The sequence below is a fragment of the Passer domesticus genome, chromosome 17 (genome assembly GCF_036417665.1).
Source record: "Passer domesticus isolate bPasDom1 chromosome 17, bPasDom1.hap1, whole genome shotgun sequence".
NCBI lineage: Eukaryota > Metazoa > Chordata > Aves > Passeriformes > Passeridae > Passer > Passer domesticus.
The window spans coordinates 13,474,305-13,494,075 of NC_087490.1; the positions used below are offsets into that span (position 1 = coordinate 13,474,305).

The following is a 19,771-nucleotide window of genomic DNA, read 5'->3' on the forward strand; positions in this document are numbered from 1 at the left end:
CACCCAAGAGCTGAGAGCACCCAACACCCCTGAGCACCCAACAGCCATGAGCACCCAACAGCCATGAGCACCCAAGAGCTGAGAGCACCCAACACCCGTCAGCGCCCAGCAGCAGGGAGCACCCAACAGCTGGGAGCACCCAACAGCTGGGAGAACCCAACAGCTGGGAGCACCCAGACACCTGCTGCCCCTTACCCAGCTGGCATTCATCCCCCAAACCCTATGGCCAAGAGGGCTCCTAGAAAGGGAGCAGGTTGACCCAACCACCGGGACAGGCTGCATGGCAGGGCTGTGTGCCCCTTACCCAGCTGGCACTGACCCCCCAAACCCTCCAGCCAAAAGGGCTCCTCGAAAGGGAGCAGGTTGACCCAACCAGCGGGACAGGCTGCACGGCAGGGCTGTGCCAGCCCTCCCTGCCAGCTGGGTGCCAGCAGAGGTCGCAGGGCACTCACCCGCTGCCCTTTGGCATAGACACCGTAGCCCGTGACGCTGGCACCGTGGGACGTCCCCGTCGCCGACAGGGCCGGGGGCTTCCAGCACACCTGGACGGTCCCTGGCGTGGAGCCCGCCCGCACAGACACGTCCTGAGGTGGGGCTGGGGGACCTAGGAGAGATGGCACTGGTCACCCGGGTCACAGCAGGGAGCTGGGCTGCGTGGAGCATTTCCCACCAGCCGGGCCCACGGTGCTCCCTCTGCCCTGAACCAAAAACCACACCCAGGAACCTCTCAAGGCATGCAGTGTGTTAGTGTAACAGCACACCACTCACCTCCTTAATTAACAGCATTGCACTGCTATAAATAGCTCTACTTTGGCCAGAAAGCCAAAGTAAAAATATCACAGAGATTCTTAGTTCATCAATTTTTCAAGCACCCTGTGGTGTTAATTTAGGCACCAGACCCTGAGCAGAGGCTGCTGCTGTCAGGAGCAGGGCTGGGCTGCAGCCGTCTCTGCAGAGCAGAACGCACACCCTGGCTCTGACAGACTGCTTCTCCCAGCAAACTAAACACCACCAGACCCTCTTCAGCTACCAAAAAGGCTACGAATACTTCAGCTGTGCATGATACAGCTGCAAATATCACACAAGAGCACTGGCAAACTGCCAGTGCATTTCACTGGTTTGCTGCCACGGAATTTCATCCTCTAGTGGACATGGAAATAAAATCATGGTCATGTTCAGGACAGCATAGGCACAACAGGAAGGTTTTGCTCATACCAACCCCGCATCTATAAAGTATTTATATCTTGCAAGTTGAGAGTATGCAAATTGACCTAATACTATTCTTGGCCAAGAGAGATTTTGGTTCAGGGTTGAATTTCAGCTTTCCTGGCCTTCCCATTTTACTGACAGCCAGCACTCCCAGCTCAGCAAGGCTGCTCAGCTTACAAGGAAGAATGCACCTGCTCTAACCCCGCATCTTGCCCATGACAATGGCATTAATGTGCTCCTGCAGAAGTCACCTTCCTTCCATTCTCCCAGAAGGAAACAATCCCCAGGGTGTCTGTCTCGACCTTCACAGGCTGTGCAGACAGGTTTAACAAACTGCAACGCCCGAGGCTCAGCACGGCTCCTATTTCCTCCCACCAGTAAATGGGAAATTATTCCTGATGATCTTCAATGGTCTGGTCATCAACATAAATGTTTGTTTTGTAATTCTGCTACACTTTGCTCCTCATGGGGTTTTTAACATAAATCAGCTCCAAAAACTGCAGCAGCCCCATTGGTCCTGATGCTGTGCTTATTTCTATTTTTACGTCTGAGTGCCCAAGAGACAAACACTTCTATTTCTATGTGAGCAATTCCATTGCCTTGATGAATCAGGATGAGTTCTGTTGCATGACACTCTATGATGGCAACTCCCATCAGTGACTCCAAATTCATCCTTTTCCTCTGCTCCAATGACTCTGCAATCAGGCATCAGCCTCCAACCATCAGCAGCTGCTGCTTTGTTTTCCCTACACAGCAGTGAAAAGCTGGCTTGTTTCTCCAGAAGTGCTCCCAGTGGAATGAAGCAGGGGGGAAGATTCTGGGAGCTCTGGCTGCAAAAGCTGAGGGTTCTCTGCACCTCAGCTGCTGAGCAGAGAGCAGCCCTGCACTGCTCAGCAGGCTCCACAGCCAGAGGGAGGTACAGCACGGGAGCAGCCTGGAAAAGCCTCACTCAAAGGGTCTTTCCTGAACAGCAAAGCTGAAATAAGCTCAAGCCAGCAGCCAGGCAGTGCCTCCCACCTCCCCAGGACACATCCCAGGTCTGAGCTGCCCTCTCCTTGAGCACGCTGCTCTGCACCCACCACGGAGTGAGCCCAGGCTGAGGAGACTGCAGCAGTGTGTGAGCTGAGGACATTCCCACTGGAACCATGCTGGCACCACAACTGCAGGCACAGGAGCTCCACTGCCCTGCCCAGCAGCACTGCTGCCCTCCATGCCCCTCTCCTACAAGTCCCAGGCCAAGGAGGGGAGCAGGATGAACTCCTGCCCCGTGCTGGGGTCACACCCTGCAGGCAGCGAGCAAACCCAGCTCAGAATGCTGCTGATGCTTCACCTGCCAGGGGCCACTTGTGGCTGAGTGTCCCTTCAGGGGCAGCCAGATCTGCAACACTGAGGGGTCCCCTACTGGGCCATCATTAGATGACCATGGGTAGGTGAATCTGTAAGGAAAGATACTCAATTTTTTCAGGTGCTGCCACACACCCCCAAAATGATGAGATTATCCTTCAAACTCACTGCTTTATTTCTGCTCTAGTTTTCAACACTGCTTCAGTGTTCTTGAACAATGGCAAACGACTGACAACACTTACCAACACTCCTAGTGTAACAGCCAGGTGGGAGAAAACCTCAGACTTCCCAAAACACAACAAATCTGTTGACTTTACAAATTCAAATTGTACAGTGAAGTTGATTACACCTTCACAACCAAAATGCACTTACATCCCCTAAAAGCTGTGTAGGTTAAAGTATTTTATTTAGTATTTTCAGAGAAATTTAACTGATTAGTTTTGGGGTAGGGAGGAAAATATCAAACCTGCTGGCAATGTAGAAAATTCCACAAAGGCTTCCTTCTTCTCTCGTTGTTCCAAGGGAAGCTGCCAGGGCATCTGGTGGGGCTTTGCCATGACCTTCACCTTGTAGGCCATGTTGGGCTTCAAATTAAAAAAATGGTACTTGTAGCTAGCAGCCTTGACAATGTCAAACTCCTCCTCGTTCAGGAAGATGACGTGACTGTAGTTGCTGTTTGTGGGCAGCCAGGAGAGCTCAGCAGAGATCTGGGTGATGTTGTCCACCCGCAGGTTGGAGGGGGCGACGATGACGTCCTTGCCCACCAGCAAGGTGCACTGCAGCTCGTCGGAGTTGCCCTTGCTGGTGATGCTCTGGATGGAGATCCGGTACGTGCAGGTGGAGGTGTTGAGCTTTTCTATCAGAGCTTTGGTCCTGCTGCCCAGGGCGATGTTCATCCTCACCTCCTTGTCCACCAGCACGTTGTAGCTGCTGACGGTGCCCCAGCCCGGCGGCACCACGGGCGGCTCCCAGCCCACGATGACGCTCTTGGCCAGCTGCTTGATCAGGGTGATTCTCCTGGGGTAAGGCACGATGTCTTCTCCGATGTCGTCGATGTTGACGTCCAGGGCGGCCGTGCCGTTGCTGAGCACGCTGCCGTCGGCGTGGCCGGGGGGGCTGAGCTGCAGCTCTCCCTGCAGCGCCGGCCCCGCGCGGTTCAGCGCGTTCTGCTCCTGCTCGCCGCCCGCCAGCCGCGCCTCGCTGTCCTGCACAAAGTCCACAAAGTTCGAGGGCACCAGGCCTCGCTGCCCATCCAGGAGCTCTCCTGCAGGGAAACAGCACTCTTACTAACCAGGGCGACTGCGACGAAGGGGAGAGAGAATGATGAGGAGGACTCCACCAGCAGAGGGCAAGATAATTGCTTTATTATTCTATACTATACACACTGCATCTAAAGTGAATCTGCCTTGCACTCAGCCTTGCTCACAGCTGCCCTCATCTCAATCCTTCTCGTGACAGTCCCCACACACACACACACTTGACAGGCCAAGGGAATAAAACATCCTCACTCTGGGCAAACAATCTCCATATGGCATTCTACTATGGCACAAACACAGGCACAGCAAGAGCGATAAGAATTATGTTTTCCCTCTTGTCTGCTTGTCCCACAGCGTCCCTCTGTTCAGAGGGCATGTGAATACCACAGAGCACTGCCATTAAAAGCCCTGAAGGAAAACACCCCGTCCGTGGCAGTGCTGTGAGAGTGGGCAAGAGAAGGGGCAAGGGATGAGTGACAGTACATAAACAACATCCCCAGCTTGGGAGCATAAAGGCTTATTAAGGGAAATACCAGAACTGCCAGTAAGCTTTTTTGTCAACTTAAATCTTGCCAGTAGGAAAAGCTGACACTATGAAATATTTTATAATTAGCTCTGCCTGCAAGGAGCGGCTTTGCTGGTGCAGAAACTCTTTTAATTAACACCACGATGACAAAGCTAAATTTAGCAACCGATTTTGGAGCAGACGAAGGAACGAATCTGGACCGTGCTTGACAGACGACCTGATTTCAATCTGCATGAATTGGCAGGAACTCGGGGACTAAAGCAAGAGTACCTTCATAGAAGCCATCCTCGTCCATGTCTCCATACACGTACAGGTACTTTCCTGCCGTGAGAGGGAGCTCTGCCTCCGGGTTCTCGTTCGGTCCATCGAAGGGGTTGTAGCTGTGGGGACAGCAGGGTGCTGCTCAGGAGGGGCTCCTGAGAGGGCAGCTCCCCCTGGCAGTGTCTTTGCATCCCTCCTGTGCCTGTGAGGTCCCCTTGTCCCCAAACCCTGCAGGAATCCTTTCCTCAGGATGTGCTCAGACATCTCACTTAGGGCTCTTGAAAAACACTGGCCAAAATTACCTTTATTTTTTAGAGTGAATTAAAGCAAACTCAGTTGTGGGGGTCTTTTCCAGTCACTGTATTCAATTTTATGCTCCTTTTACAGAGGCAAGGTAAAAGAAGACAAAACCAGTGAGCTACATCTAAGAGAAGCTACTGAGAGACAAAAAGTACTTAAGAGGTACTTCAATCTACATCCATCCTGAAAGAAACTGTTAGCCACTGAAATTTGCATTGTGACAGTCCTTCATGCCTGAAATTTTAAAGTGATGGACCTCAAACCTATTCCTGCTTGAAGAAGAAATTGAAAAGAACAGACAGACTCCTCTCTAGAGCAGGAGGTCCCCATTTAATCTGCTTCAGGTACTGGAGGACAGGAACGCAGGGGCTGGGAGAGCTCAGCTCCCTCTGCAGCTGGGGCACGGGGACAGGCTCTGCTCTGCAGCCAGGGCAGCTGCACAGGCTCTCCAGAACATCCTTTCCATGCAATAATTCAGGGCACGAATGCAGGGCAGCCCCGGCTGATGGTGAATATCAGCTGTGGGTGTGGCTGCAACAAGGTGGGGGCTTTACCTGTAACGGGCAATGCAAAGATGGACCTTCCCAGAGTATCTCTGCTTTGAGGTATTGGAATTCTGATCATTATCCATCTGCGGGGAGGGGAGGAAAAAGATAACGTCATTGCAAAAAAAGAGGAATGCCCGGGTTTCCTGCCAGGGGATAGAAATCAGTGAACACGCAATATCAATGCTGAGTTTGGAACTGGTGCAAGTGTCAGCCTCCAAACACCTGGAAACCACAAGTATCACACAAAATATACCCCTTGCCAACCCAACCCAACCCAATCCAACCCAATCCAACCCAATCCAATCCAACCCAATCCAACCCAATCCAATCCAACCCAATCCAATCCAACCCAATCCAACCCAACCCAATCCAACCCAACCCAATCCAACCCAACCCAATCCAATCCAACCCAATCCAACCCAGTCCAACCCAATCCAACCCAGTCCAACCCAATCCAATCCAACCCAATCCAATCCAACCCAATCCAACCCAACCCAATCCAACCCAGTCCAACCCAATCCAACCCAATCCAACCCAACCCAATCCAACCAGCATCAGCATCTGTTGAACACCACCCTTTCCACTAACTGAAGGAAATAACATATTTTCTTCTGAATTTCAGATCACATTGAATTCAATCCTGCAAAGCCACACATTTATTCTATTACAAAACCTGGAGATTTAATTGTGGTGTTGAACCAGCACAGACTCTGCCTATTTTAGCTCTGCACGAGGTCTCTCACTGGTAAAACAGTAATTTCAGCTGTGCTTTGAGCTAGCAGAGGTTTTAAAGTGGAGGATGAACTTCCCTCCACTTACAGTTTGCTGCGAGCCATTTCAGAAAAAATGACCAACTTTTTGCCTGAACTTGAGAGAACCTTAATTAAGGTAGAAATACTGGGTTAACACTGGGATCAAATGAAATAAACTGTCCAAAAACAAAGCAAAATCTTACAACCTAGACAGAGTGAGCACTGAGTTGCAGCTTCCAGGTCTGAACTGGGCCCATCCAGGAGCACACCAGGAAAATTCCCAGAGACGAGAATTCTTCTCTGAACTGACTCCTGAGGGTGGTTTGGCCCAGCTCCAGCTCCAGGAGCTCCCAGGGGTTCCCTGTGCAGCAGTAAAATCTGCCAGGATTATCCCCCTGATCCTTCACATGGGCACCTCACTGAGCACACAGGAATGGACACTCCAGGAAGTATCCTATTTTTAACAGGAACAACCAGGGCCATGGCAGAGTACCACTGACTCATTTATTTATTTACTGCTTTATTTCAGACTTCCCAGCATTACATTTCATTTTTTAGATTTAATTCACACGCCCTCCCTTGGGTCTGGGTATCTCTAAAGAGGAATGGAGCTTAATTTCTGTGAGCTTGCATAATGTAAGAGTGTATCACATAATTACACTCTGGAAGGCACAAAATGTACAGTTCTGCAAAAGAGGGCTTGACATCCTCAGTGAGATAACTCAAAAATAATAGAAAAGGGGAATTAAATTTGACGTTTGCTTCTCCTGCTCCTTGCTGTTAGTTCTGCTTCCCTAAGTCTCCTGGCTAAGCTGCTTTTTCTGTGGCCTCTTCAAAAAGCAGTGAATGTTTCCACTTTTCAACGATGCTGCTACACAAATGTACACAAACATTTCCTGGGGATAATCCTCAGATATGCCCATGGAACTCCCACTCTACAAGAATCCAATATTTTGTTGAATACCCTCAGGCTTGTGATCCATTTAGAAACATTTTGATTCCATCAACTTTCACATTTTCAGTACCAATTAATTAACATAGATAGAAAATATGCACACAGTTGCAGCTTATTTACTCCTGTAAGCATTAGGAAAGGGATTTCCTGAAAGGAGGGGTAAAATCTGAAGATCATTTCCTCGTGGCTATCTGCCCACATAAACCAGGGTATTTAATAGAAAATAATACCCTTCTACAGAATTTCCAAGATTTGTTCTATGCAGTTTTTATATTTAATATTTGTCCTAAATATTAAAAATCAACGTGTTATGGCACCCTTGAACAGCTCTTATGAGCTTCCCATTGGATTGCTGCTGGAATTCCTCCAAAAAGCAGAAAAGCTTCCTAAGGAAGGAGGAACAGAACCCTTCAAAAGCATGACTGAATACAGAACGTGGAGAGGAATGCTTTAGTGACAGCATGCTGCAATCCCACTCCCATTTCCCAGGCTCAGAGTCCTCCAGGGGAGATGAGCAGGGCAGAGAAGAGCCCTGCAGAATGTTCCAAACATTTCCAGTCCAGCACCCCTGGGTGCACAGCTGCTGTCCCTGCCCCAGTGCCCCTTCTGCAGGCAGAACCGAGTCCTGCTGCACTGCTGCCACAGCCCTGCACTGCTGCCCCAGCCCTGCTGCCCTGCTGCCACAGGCTGCACTGCTGCCCCGGCCCTGCCCCAGGGCAGAAATGCTGCTGTGCCCAGCACTGAGATCCCCAGAGAGACTCGAGCTCCTCACACACCCCACCTTCACCCTGAGTACCTGGCACATCAGCTGCAGCTCCTTTGAGAACATCACTCAAATTCCCCTGACCATGCTCCCAAGCTGCCTCAGAGAATGAGAACTGTCATATATTGAATTTCTAAAAGCAGGTGGATCAACCTGCAACAGCCTGCTGGAGCAGAGCAGCCTCAGCCCCACGTCACTTCTTCAGTAGAAAATTCAAGAGGACTCACGTCTGAATCAAATCTGCATCGTGGGGTGGCAGATCTGGACTTGGGCAGGAAGGTGGGTTTGACAGACAGCTGCTCTGGTTTGTCCCCAGTTATCTGCAGGGGTCGGATGAACTCCGAGATCACACAGCGACTTCCAGAGGGGCTCTCATGACCTGCAGTGGCAGAACACAGACTCAGGAGTGCTTCCCAGCACAAACACGCCAGCACAGCAGAAGGGTGCTCTCCTCCCCTCCAGAAATCACTCAGGAAGGAGGCTGGGGTGGCTGCCCTGCAGAGCAGGGACAGCTCAGCTGCCCCTGCCCACACCTTGGGAAATTGCTTAAATCAACACCATGTGACAAAACACAACCCAGAAAGTGAAGGCGCTTCCACTCCAAGAACCCAAAGGTGGAGTTCCCCCAGAGCACAGAACCCACCTGTGTCCCGAGCCCCCCGGTGTGTCTGGGAATGCTGTGTGCCATGCCTGGCATGCAGAGCTGCAGCCTCTGCTTCCTCTGGGCACTCTGCACACTCTGGACATCAGAAACAAGCCACGCCTTTGCTTCTAAAAAAGAGACTGGGGTGCTAAGGATGCAGTTGGCAGGATATTCCCTTTGCAATGAAGCTGTTTACTTTTGGCAGGCAGGCAGTGCCAGGAGCACCTGCCTCGTGTTTCTGAGAGCTCTCACTGACACCAGCACTAAGCACTTTAATCTGACCCCAGGGCCATCTCTCCAGTCTCTAAAACATGGAAACTCAGACTGTGCCAAGGAAAAAACTCCAAAAATCCTCCTGGAATATTTTTACTGTGCTTTTTAAAAAGAGTCCAGAGGAAAGGAGAAGGGAGATTGTGCTGCACACTGAGAAGCCTCACAAGAGGCTGAGCTCTCTCCTCTCCCCCTGACTCAGGTGAGAACCAGAGGTGAGACAAGCAGAGGAACAACGTGGTCCAGGCTGCAAGAGAGACCAATGAAGCTGAGTACAAGCCACTTGCACATTTACCTTTGGCTGTTGGTTTATTCCCAGGGCAGGGACTGTACCCGGGCTGGATTGTGCCTGCAGCACCAGCAGCAGCTGCAGCAGAGCACAGCGAGCTGCTGCTGACACTTCACATGTGCAGAGTGCATCCTGCCTCTCATTAGCATAATGAGCCTGGGCTCTGGCTTTTCAGCCCCTGAATATCTGTAGGTTCAGCATTTCCTCTCCTGTTCTGCCAGAAGTCTGACAGCAACGTTTGGCTACTGAATTTCAAGATTCCCAGTCCAGGTCACCAGGAATTATCAGAGGAACCTCTTTGTTCTCACTGCAGAGGAGAAAAAGCTCCAAGAATACCATCAGAGGGTTTTCTGGTGTGCTCATTAGGCCAATATGATTAATTTTCTCTGCATCACTGTAATTTACAGCAGGCCAGCCTCAGCACATTGACAGCAGGGAAATATACAACTCACCACACAAAAGATTAATTACCACCAGCCCCACTCAGAGCAATCCCCAGGCTGGAAAAGGGCACATTTTTTATTCTTGGAACCTTCCTCACATCTCTAACAGAGAAGTCCTCCCTGCTCAGGAACCTTTAGCCAATTTAGCTCCTTCTGTTTGCTGTTAATGTGTTTGCCATCTCAGCCTGCCAGCGCCAAGCTACAAATAACTGGGCCAACTGTGATTATTCACTCAGAGGAAGCCTCTGGCAGGTCTCAGACCCCCTGCATCCTCCAGGCTTTGCTACCAGACTGCTGGCACGGGGCACAGAGTGTGGAGGAAGGCTCCAGGGCAATGCAGCCCTTGCTCTGCATCCACTCAGGACACTGCCCAGCACAGGAACACACACTACCAGCAGCTCCAGGAGTACCGAGGGGCTGGAACACACGGGTCTGCCTTACTCTTTCACTTGGGAAATAAGGGCAGAAAATTTACCCCGAGTCCTTAGCACCCAGGAGAGGAAGGAGTCTGTGGCTGTGGGTGCAAGGAGGGCCTGGGCACCTCTCTGCCCCAGGTAATCTCATTCTGCTTGGAGAGCCTGCTGTGCTCCACCACCCTGAGAAGGGCTGACTGCAGTAATTAGTGCTGATAGCCCCACACAGGCACCTCCCTGCCCAGCGGGGCACTGAGCATCCACCAGAAGAGGGAAGAACAGATCTCTGTGCCCAAAGTGTGCCCATCAAACACTCCAGCTCCTGAGCATCCTGCAGAGGAGCCTTTGGAAAGGTTCCCAGACAAATATCCTGTGCAAACTCAGGTGTTCTGTGCACACAGAGCCACGGCTGGGCTGGAAAATCAACACAAGCAAAACAGAAAAACCAGAGCAAAACAGATTCAGAGTGCAGGGTGCACATTCCTCTGAGTATCTGGGAGCTCCTGATCACCCCTGGATTGCTGCTCCTGCAGGCTGGGAACACAGGAGCACAAAAAAACCTGCATTCAAAACCTGGCCTAAGATTGCCTCCAAAAAAACTGATTAAATCTGGTTCTCTGGTTCATCCAAGGCAATTACACTGAGGGCCCTGGGCCTGAACAGCAGAGCCAGGAGGAATCAGACCTGCAGACTGTTTTAAAGGTGTTAACTGGAAACCTACAAAAAAGAAAACAAACAAACAGAAAAGCCCCAGTAAAACACCTTCCCTTTTATATCTTCCCTCTGGAAAAAAAAAAACAGAGTTAAAAAGAAAATCTACAAGAGGTCAGCTCCTAAGAACACACAGCAGCATCTAGAAATGCCTTTTTTCTTCCCTTTAAATACTAGAGAAGAATCCTATAAAGCCACAGGAATTTTGTCCATGAAGTCTTTTTAAATCTATATATGCTTAAAATGGCCTTTATTTTCCTGACTGACAAATGTTTGATAAGGAAGTCTGAAGAACACCCTATCTAGGCAAAAGGAAGAGCACCAGATCTAATTTAAATGTTTCAGGAGAATTAAATCTGTCCATGCTTGCATTACAGTTAGACTCTCCATGTTATTTATTGCATTGCTGATTCCATATGGACTACCTAAATTATCTAGAAAGACCATTTAAATGAGCCTCTTAACTGATGAATAATAAATCTTAAGGCTTCTATATCTGATTGTGACATTATTGTAGGTTTAAAGTGAACTTTTTATGCTGCAATCCATCCTGGCTAGGTTTATTTCATTTCCTGATACATTCAGACATCACCAATTAAGGCAAAGCAGCTGGTCATAAACTGATCTCATTTCCATCCTTTGCTGTGCTTTAAAGCTCTCTCTGTGCTCCCTCTCATGTTCTTTCTTCCTCACACATAATAAAAATAACGACACTGCTGGTTTGGAGAACTTGCTGTGCTCTGCCATCACTCGTGAGCCGGGGTTGATTTCAGCAGTTAGAAACTGCCCTGGCTCACCCTGACTCGCTGTCACAGGGCATTCCCACCGAGGGGCAGGGCTGCCCAGGCACGACTGAACGCAAAAATCAACACAAAAATCCCACAAAAACCAACAGCTTTTGAGAAGGTTCAGAGAGGAAGGCCCTTGAAGGCCCTGGGTGCAGACCTGGCTGGGCTTGCTGTGGTTTTGCTCAGGGGTTACTTGGGAGATCTCAGTTTGGACGATTTTTAAAAGGTTTTTCCATTAGCATAAGAATGAATTGGCTGGGAGAGTTTGACTGAGTGCCTAAAAGACGTTCAGCTGATTTCCATTTTCCATCAAATCAATCTCAGGTATACAGGCTGGACCTCCACTGCTGCCTGAAGGACAGCTCAATACCTAATTACCTTTCCTCTTAAATTAATTGTTGCTTTGAGAACCCTGTCCTTAGAGACACGAGGAGCTACTGCTGCTGGTGTGAAGGAAATTTCTGCTAAATCCTCGTGTCTATCAGGAAATGCCATGGGGACTCTCCATTAGTGCCCTTTAATACCCATCCCCTGGGGCAGAGAGCCCAGGGCAGCACAGAGGGCACTGGGCAGCACAGAGGGCATGGGGCAGCACAGAGATGTCACCCCAGCTGCCCCTGCCCTGGTGCCACACCGAGCTCAGCACCCTCTGACAGTGACAGCAGCAGGGAATCATCTCTGATCTCCAGGCCCCCGGGCATCAGAGCCTCTCTCCAAGCTGAGGAAGAAAGGGTGAGACCATTTCACTTCTTTTAGTCCATTTTGGCTTATTTTCAAACAGCTTTGGGGGAATTGGTAAGCAATGAGAATGACCTGACCACTGTTTCTTTGCAGGAGAAACTGCAGTGATTCCAGCCTGGGTGGGGCTGATCACCCTCCTCACATGGGATAACACACAATATAATGTGTGATTGACATGGAATAACACACAATCTGTGATTCACATGGAATAACACACAATCTGTGATTCACATGGAATAACACAATATAATGTGTGATTGACATGGAATAACACAATATAACGTGATTCACATGGAATAACACAATATAATGTGTGATTCACATGGAATAACACACAATATAACATGAGATTCACATGGAATAACACAATCTGTGATTCACATGGAATAACACACAATCTGTGATTCACATGGAATAACACACAATTTAACTCATGATTCACATGGAATAACACACAATCCAGCGTGTGACTGACACAGAAGCTGTTTTTAGGTGTCCTCAGGTAACCTCTTGCCTGCTCTTTGTCCTTTTCCTGTGAATAATGGATGGTTTACAAAGCTGTGCTCTGGGAGAGCCGTTGCCTCTGGCAACAGGAGATGACCTGGTGAAAGTGCAGCACAGATCCTGGGTAAACACACACTGCTGACTGTGCTGGGGATCTAAGTGTAAGAGCATCAGTACAGATAGAATTTTTTTTATTACCTTATGTTCTCTATTTCTCTTGAAACTGCCTTTTGCTTTTTGAAAAGTTTTACTTACAGATTTTTTATGGAGAAGTGCATGATTTCCGTTGCACAAATGAAACTGAGCCCAAGCCATTTTCATGTCAAAATGCTCCATTTTCTGGCCAGCTCTATTTAAATGGTTTTTGAATGCCATGGCCAATGCAGTGTGCGGGGTCTCTGTGCTGTCTTTCCCCATTAACTCCTCCTTCAACAGGAGAGCAGAGCTGCTCCTGTCCCTGGGACAGGGAGGGCTTCCAGCAAAGCCTGTGCATGCAGACAGGTGCATTTTCACATGAAGAACAGGCAGTTTTAACTCTGAACAGGTTTCCTATCACTACACTCAACAACAATTAGAGAGAATTTGCTCACAGCGATGCTCAGAGAGGCTCCCTGGAACAGAGGCTGACAGAGTTAAAGGAATAAAGCAGGGATTTAGTAAAAGGCCTTCAAAGGATGCACCTTGGGCAGTGGACCCAAGATGGACAATGGTCATGAGTTATCACACTTTAATCAGTTTTGGTCCATTTCCATATTGGGGTTAATTGTCCAGTTCCAGCTCAGGTGATGCAGTCCCACCCTCCCAGGTTGCTCTCCTCCATCCCCTGTTGTTTTACACTTTTTGGGCCTGAAGCTGCAGTGGTGTCCTTGGTTCTGGGGCTGGAAAAGGATTGTTCTGTGTGCCTGAGCTGTGAGGAGAGCTGCTGGCACTGTATGTGGAGATCAGAGTTATAAACTAATGCAATTCAGAGTTATAAACCAATGCAGCTCAGGGTTGTGCACCAGCGCAGTTCAGAGTTATATACCATTCTGGAAAGCACAAGAGCTACGCCTGAAGGCACCAGCAGCAGCAGCACCAGCAGCAGCTGAAGCTGGGCGCAGCTCGGTGCACCAGGGATGCTCTGGAAGGGGAAGGTGTCCCTGCAGAAGCCGGGCTCTGTCCCTGCAGAAGCAGAGCTCTGTCCCGGCAGAAGCAGAGCTCTGTCCCGGCAGAAGCAGGGCTCTGTCCCTGCAGAAGCAGAGCTCTGTCCCGGCAGAAGCGGGGCTCTGTCCCGGCAGAAGCGGGGCTCTGTCCCAGCAGAAGCAGAGCTCTGTCCCTGCAGAAGCGGGGCTCTGTCCCTGCAGAAGCAGAGCTCTGTCCCGGCAGAAGCGGGGCTCTGTCCCGGCAGAAGCAGAGCTCTGTCCCTGCAGAAGCAGAGCTCTGTCCCTGCAGAAGCAGAGCTTTGTCCCAGCTGCCCGCCCGCTGCCCCTTACCTTTGCCCAGGGGGGCGGCGATGCCGTTCATCAGCTGTGCCAGGGCCTTGCCGGGGCCCGGGGGGGTGCCCAGCAGCTCGATGGTGCCCGCCTGCTGCCGGAAGCGCTCCAGCTCCCTGGCCAGCAGGTTAAACTGCTCGCTCTGCGTGCGGCATTTCTGCTCCAGCTCCCGCACCTTGGCCTGCGGGACACACCGCGCTCAGACTGCGGGGACACCGCCCCGGGGAGGGGACACTGCCCCCGGGATGGGGACACTGCCCCCCGGGGATGGGGACACTGCCCCCGGGGATGGGGACACTGCCCGGGGATGGGGACACTGCCCCCGGGATGGGGACACTGCCCCGGGGATGGGGACACTGCCCCCGGGATGGGGACACTGCCCCCCGGGGATGGGGACACTGCCCCCCGGGGATGGGGACACCGCGCCCCCGGGATGGGGACACTGCCCCGGGGAGGGGACACTGCCCCCCGGGGATGGGGACACTGCCCGGGGATGGGGACACTGCCCCCCCGGGGATGGGGACACCGCCCCGGGGATGGGGACACCGCCCCCCCGGGATGGGGACACTGCCCCCCCGGGGATGGGGACACTGCCCCCCCGGGGATGGGGACACCGCCCCCCCCGGGATGGGGACACTGCCCCCGGGGATGGGACACTGCCCCCCGGGGATGGGGACACCGCCCCCCCGGGGATGGGGACACTGCCCCCGGGGAGGGGGATTGGTGATACAGCCCCCTGACTGGGGACACAGCCCCCCACCCTGGGGATCTGGGGCACACAGCCCCTGGGATGGGGAATTGGGGCACACAGCCCCCCACCCTGGGGAATTGGGGCACACAGCCCCCCACCCTGGGGATTTGGGGCACACAGCCCCCGGAATGGGGATTTGGGGCACACAGACCCCAGGATGAGGATTTGGGGTACAGAGCCCCCCAGGCTCCCTCCAAACCTCCCCACACCCCAACCCCACCTGCGGGCAGCCCTGTCCCTCTGAGGTGATTCCTGCTCTGACCCCAAACAAGGAGCAGTGAAGGCACTGCAACCCCTCCATCCAAACCTGCACACGCACTGGAGCAGCTGAATGAAGGCTGTAAAAATGTACCCAGGCTGTGCTGTGTGTGAGCAAACACCACCTCCCTGCACTAAACCCCTCTGGTGCTCACCTCAGCAGCTGTGCCAACAAAGGCAGTCTGGATAGCAATTACATTTGTTCAGCTGAGCTAAGAGCTTTGGCTTTTTAAAGGAAAACATTCCCTGTTTGTGTAAGAAAACCTGTACATTTTATATATCAAGAAAACAACACGTATTACATAGCACCTATAAAAAGATCCTAGCTGAAGGAAAATGCTTGCAGTACCCAGAAGAACCCAAAAATCCATATGTTCTACTATACAAGGTGGCACTGTTTGTTCCTTCTCTTGTAACAAATACTTTTTTAAAGTTAGGCTCAGAATTGTGGATTTTTACCCTGTGCCATGGTCCCTGCCATTGAACCTGTGCTCCCAGGCTCAGAACTGTGAGTTTTCACCCTGTGCCCTGGCTCCTGCCATTTCATCTGTGCTCACAGGCCCAGAATTGTGGAGTTTTACCCTTTCCTGTGCTCCCTGCCATTTCATCTGTGCTCCCAGGCTCAGAATTGTGGATTTTTATCCCTTCCTGTGCTCCCTGCCATTGGACCTGTGCTCGCAGGCTCAGAACTGTGAGTTTTCACCCTGTGCCCTGGCTCCTGCCAATTCATCTGTGCTCACAGGCTCAGAATTGTGGAGTTTTACCCTTTCCTGTGCTCCCTGCCATTGGACCTGTGCTCGCAGGCTCAGAATTGTGGAGTTTTACCCTTTCCTGTGCTCCCTGCCATTGGACCTGTGCTCGCAGGCTCAGAATTGTGGATTTTTACCCCTTCCTGTGCTCCCTGCCATTGGACCTGTGCTCCCAGGCTCAGAATTGTGGAGTTTTACCCTTTCCTGTGCTCCCTGCCATTGGACCTGTGCTCGCAGGCTCAGAACTGTGAGTTTTCACCCTGTGCCCTGGCTCCTGCCCCCCAGCCCCTCTGGCAGGGCACGGGGCAGGGCCAGCTCTGCGGCTGCAGAGGAGCTGCCCCAGCTCGGGCTGGCCCTGGCAGTGCCAGGCTCCTCTCCCAGCTGCTGCAGCCCAGGGCTCGGGGATGAGGGGGAACAGGCTCCATGCAGCACACGGGGCTGTGCACACACAGGGCAGGGGGGCAGCTTCCAGCTGGACAGGTCTGAATTCAGAGCACTAATTAGCACCAGTAATTAGTTCTGCTGGGCTGTTTGCACAGCAGCAGTGCCTTTCACTGGCAGCTCAAACCAGCCTCAGGTGCAAATATCAATCAAGCAGCCCCTGCAAAGGAGCACCTGAATTCAGACAAAATCCACACAGCCACAAGGGGAGGGAGCCACCAAAGCATTGCTGCTGGGCATGCTGGAGAGGAGCTGCCTGGAAGCAGCACGGAGCTCTCCTCAACCCTGCCAAGGCTCCATCCTGATCGCACGGCTTGGCTTGGCCAACGATGCACAGCATGCCTGCACAGCAATGCTCCAGCACACAGCCATGCAAGGGGGCTCTGGCAAGGGAGGCGGGCAGGAGGCAGCACAGGGAAAGGAGAATCAATGCCCTAAAATACCTGCATGCTGTCCAAGGTGTTCTGGGTGAAGTGCAAAGCAATAAATCCCAAACAAGACACAGTAAACAAAGAGATGTGAAATAAACAAAGAAATAAAACCAGTTCTGAATAGTTTTTACATTTCAAAGCAGTCTCACAGAACAGTTACACAAGAGAAAACATGCACCAACACAAACAACACTGCAGAAATCAACACTGCTGCTGATCTGAAACTGCAGAAGGCACACTGAATAAAATGCTGAAAATAATCTGCTGGTGGCAATAAAAAGCAAAAGCTTTGGAAATCAGAGGTGCAGACAAATCAGCTAAATCAGAATTGTGCTCAGCTTGAGGGGGTAAATAATCTCCTGCTTGTCTTGTTTCTGTTTTCCTGTATCCTACACTCTGCACCAGGCATTGAATAATAACTTCAGCTTTGTCTGGAAGCTAAAACAAACTTAATGCATATGATGCTAATGAAAGGCTACGAGTGAGACACGTTCTGTGGGAATATTAACTTTTATAGACAATAATAAACAATTGCTTTAATTTATTTTTAAAGTTGATCAGTGCACCAGGAAAAATCCACCTTCCACTGAGGCATGGCCAGCAAGCACATCTAGAAATACTGTGGGGAGCTAAAAAGACTGGAAATTACCTTCAGGTAAAAGCAAATTTCTAAATGAAAGAGTGACAATGCACTTGCTATTATCTATCATGTTTTTTGCTCATTCTTTAGGATATGTACATTAACACTTAAAACCATTTCATGCCTTTTCCTCAGGCAGAAAATGAAGTGTTCTCTTTCCAGCACACCCTCTGAAGGTTTTGGAAGTATCTCAATTCTTTCACTAGGTTTACAGTCTCTGCTTCTGTGACATGTTGCTTTATGTTTATTAGATAGTATTTAATTAGGAACCCTAGGTAACTGATTGATATTTGCTGCTGTATTTCCAGCCTAATAAATCAAAATTCTCATCATTAATCACTCCCTTTAATAGTATTTTACAATAAAATTGTACCAAAAAAGGAACATACATCACTTCCAACAGCTCAGCTTCATGCCCTCCTAGCTGAATTATAAATCTTAAAGGATGCAATTATATCTGAAGAGAAAAAAACCCCTCTTTGCCTACATACTCCCTGCAATGCTCACAAGTGATGACCGTAAATCACCCTGCTCAGAAGGGACCTGAAGAAGGGAAGCCAGGGGATCTTACCTCTAGCAACTGAACTGCTCCTTCATGCTCCTTCTTAGCTTCAACCTGAGCCTTGTCAGAGTGGGGAAGGAAGGAGGAAGGAAGAGGGAAAAGGAGGAAGAAGGAGAATGGATTAGTCATGCCACACACAATCTGCTGTGAGCACACGGAGCACACACCCAGAGCATTTCCATCCTGCAGGGGTGGCTGTGCCAGCTCTGCTGGGCACTCCCAGCCTGGCACTAATGTTCATTTCGGGGTTTCAGAGCAGGGCTGCTGTGCTGAGCAGCACCAGCACGCTCCACACTGCCACATCCACTGCCAGCCTCCAATAATGTTCATTTTGGGGTTTCAGAGCAGGGCTGCTGTGCTGAGCAGCACCAGCACACTCCACACTGCCACACCCACTGCCAGCCCTGCCTGGAGCCCTCCAAAGTCCATGAAATGCAGTTTGTTGTGCACTCTGCAGGGCTCGTGGGGCACAAACCTCCCAGAGCACTGCAGCTCAGCACTGGGGCTGCAGAAGGAGCTCACAGATTGCTGCTGCCAGCCCCAAGGAGGGCTTATCAGAGGAATGGAACAGAAATCAGCAAGAAATGCTGCATCCTCCTTTGATTTCTTTCCTTTGCCAGGAAATTTAAGTCCAACATTTATGAGGCAGTTCTAATAATAACAGCTGAATATAGCTAGAAATGGCATTTTGCAGCGTTCCTAAGTACACTTATTGAGAAAGACTAAAGAAAATTAACTGGAAGATTTCATTTGGTCAACTACAGCGTTCTATTTCAAGCAACTATATTAGATACATCTTTTATTCTGCTGAGAAGGTCCCTCCTTGCCAATTCCCTACCAAATGATCATTAGCAGCATTATTTCTGTGTTTTAATCTAGTCCAGCAATTGGAAAAATCAACATTAGCACTGAGACAATTGCAGCTTTAAGTGACTTTGGCAAAACTGAAACTCAACATCATGTTTTTTGTGTTATAATGAATACTGAGAAATTGCAGTGGGGAAAAAAAGGAAAGAAGTCTTGAAGTGATGTGTGAATTAGAGAATGACCTTGGAAGGGAGGTGTTCAAGCAACTGCTCAGTTTCTGTGCAGGGCTGATGCACCCAACCCTCGCCACACAAACTTGACACGTTCTTGGAAAGGAAGATAACTGAGAGGTGTCAGCACCTTGGCAAAACTTTATTTTTCCTAATTTACTGGAGGAAGGTAGCAAGAATTGCATGTCTGGAAGAGGGGCCAAAGAAACCCTACCAAAGGTGGCTGGGTCGGTGAGAACTTCACAGCACCCTGGAAATGGGAGAGAGCTCGGATTCTGACTGGCAGGAAATTAGGATTGCATTCCTTTGTGACACTGAAGAAAGGCACAAGTACCAGCATTACGTGGAGGGAAGCAATGGAAATGCCAAGGAAATCCCTGAGGCTGTGCCACTGCTATCCCTGCTGGGGAACAGAACAGCTCACACACACTGGGTCATTTCAGGAGTGTTTATCAGCCTGGAGCTCAGGCAGCACCCTCCTGCCCCAGGGCAGAGCAGGGACCCTGCAGGGCTGGGAACTCCTTCAGTGCCGGGGTGCCACCATGCTCCTCTGTCCCTGCAGCTCGTGGTCACACCTGCCTGGCCCTTCCTGTCCCCAGGCACCCTCTGCAGCAGCTCCATCCCTGTCCCATCCCATCCCTGTCCCATCCCTGTCCCCTCCCCATCCCTGTCCCCTCCCTGTCCCCTCCCTGTCCCTGTCCCATCCCCTCCCTG

At 50.6% G+C, this 19,771-nt stretch overlaps 1 protein-coding gene across 12 annotated transcripts in view; it reads right to left on the minus strand.

Moving 5' to 3' along the window:
* The window catches only part of RIMBP2 (RIMS binding protein 2), an 80,830-nt gene that overhangs the window by 18,177 nt on the left and 42,882 nt on the right, over positions 1–19,771 (minus strand). For 10 of the 12 annotated variants that reach the window (XR_010348857.1, XR_010348856.1, XM_064392997.1 and 7 more), the window contains 7 exons: positions 18,030–18,080; positions 14,189–14,369; positions 8,142–8,293; positions 5,451–5,527; positions 4,606–4,715; positions 3,020–3,817; positions 453–604 (listed from right to left, as the gene is read on the minus strand). Coding sequence is in view for 10 of the 12 variants with exons in the window: in XM_064392997.1 (XP_064249067.1) it covers positions 453–604; positions 3,020–3,817; positions 4,606–4,715; positions 5,451–5,527; positions 8,142–8,293; positions 14,189–14,369; positions 18,030–18,080 (1,521 nt within the window). In the remaining 2 variants the exon portion in view is untranslated. Of the gene's footprint in view, positions 1–452; positions 605–3,019; positions 3,818–4,605; positions 4,716–5,450; positions 5,528–8,141; positions 8,294–14,188; positions 14,370–18,029; positions 18,081–19,771 lie in introns of those variants that run through there. The other 2 variants (XM_064392998.1, XM_064393001.1) reach the window with 2 other exon arrangements.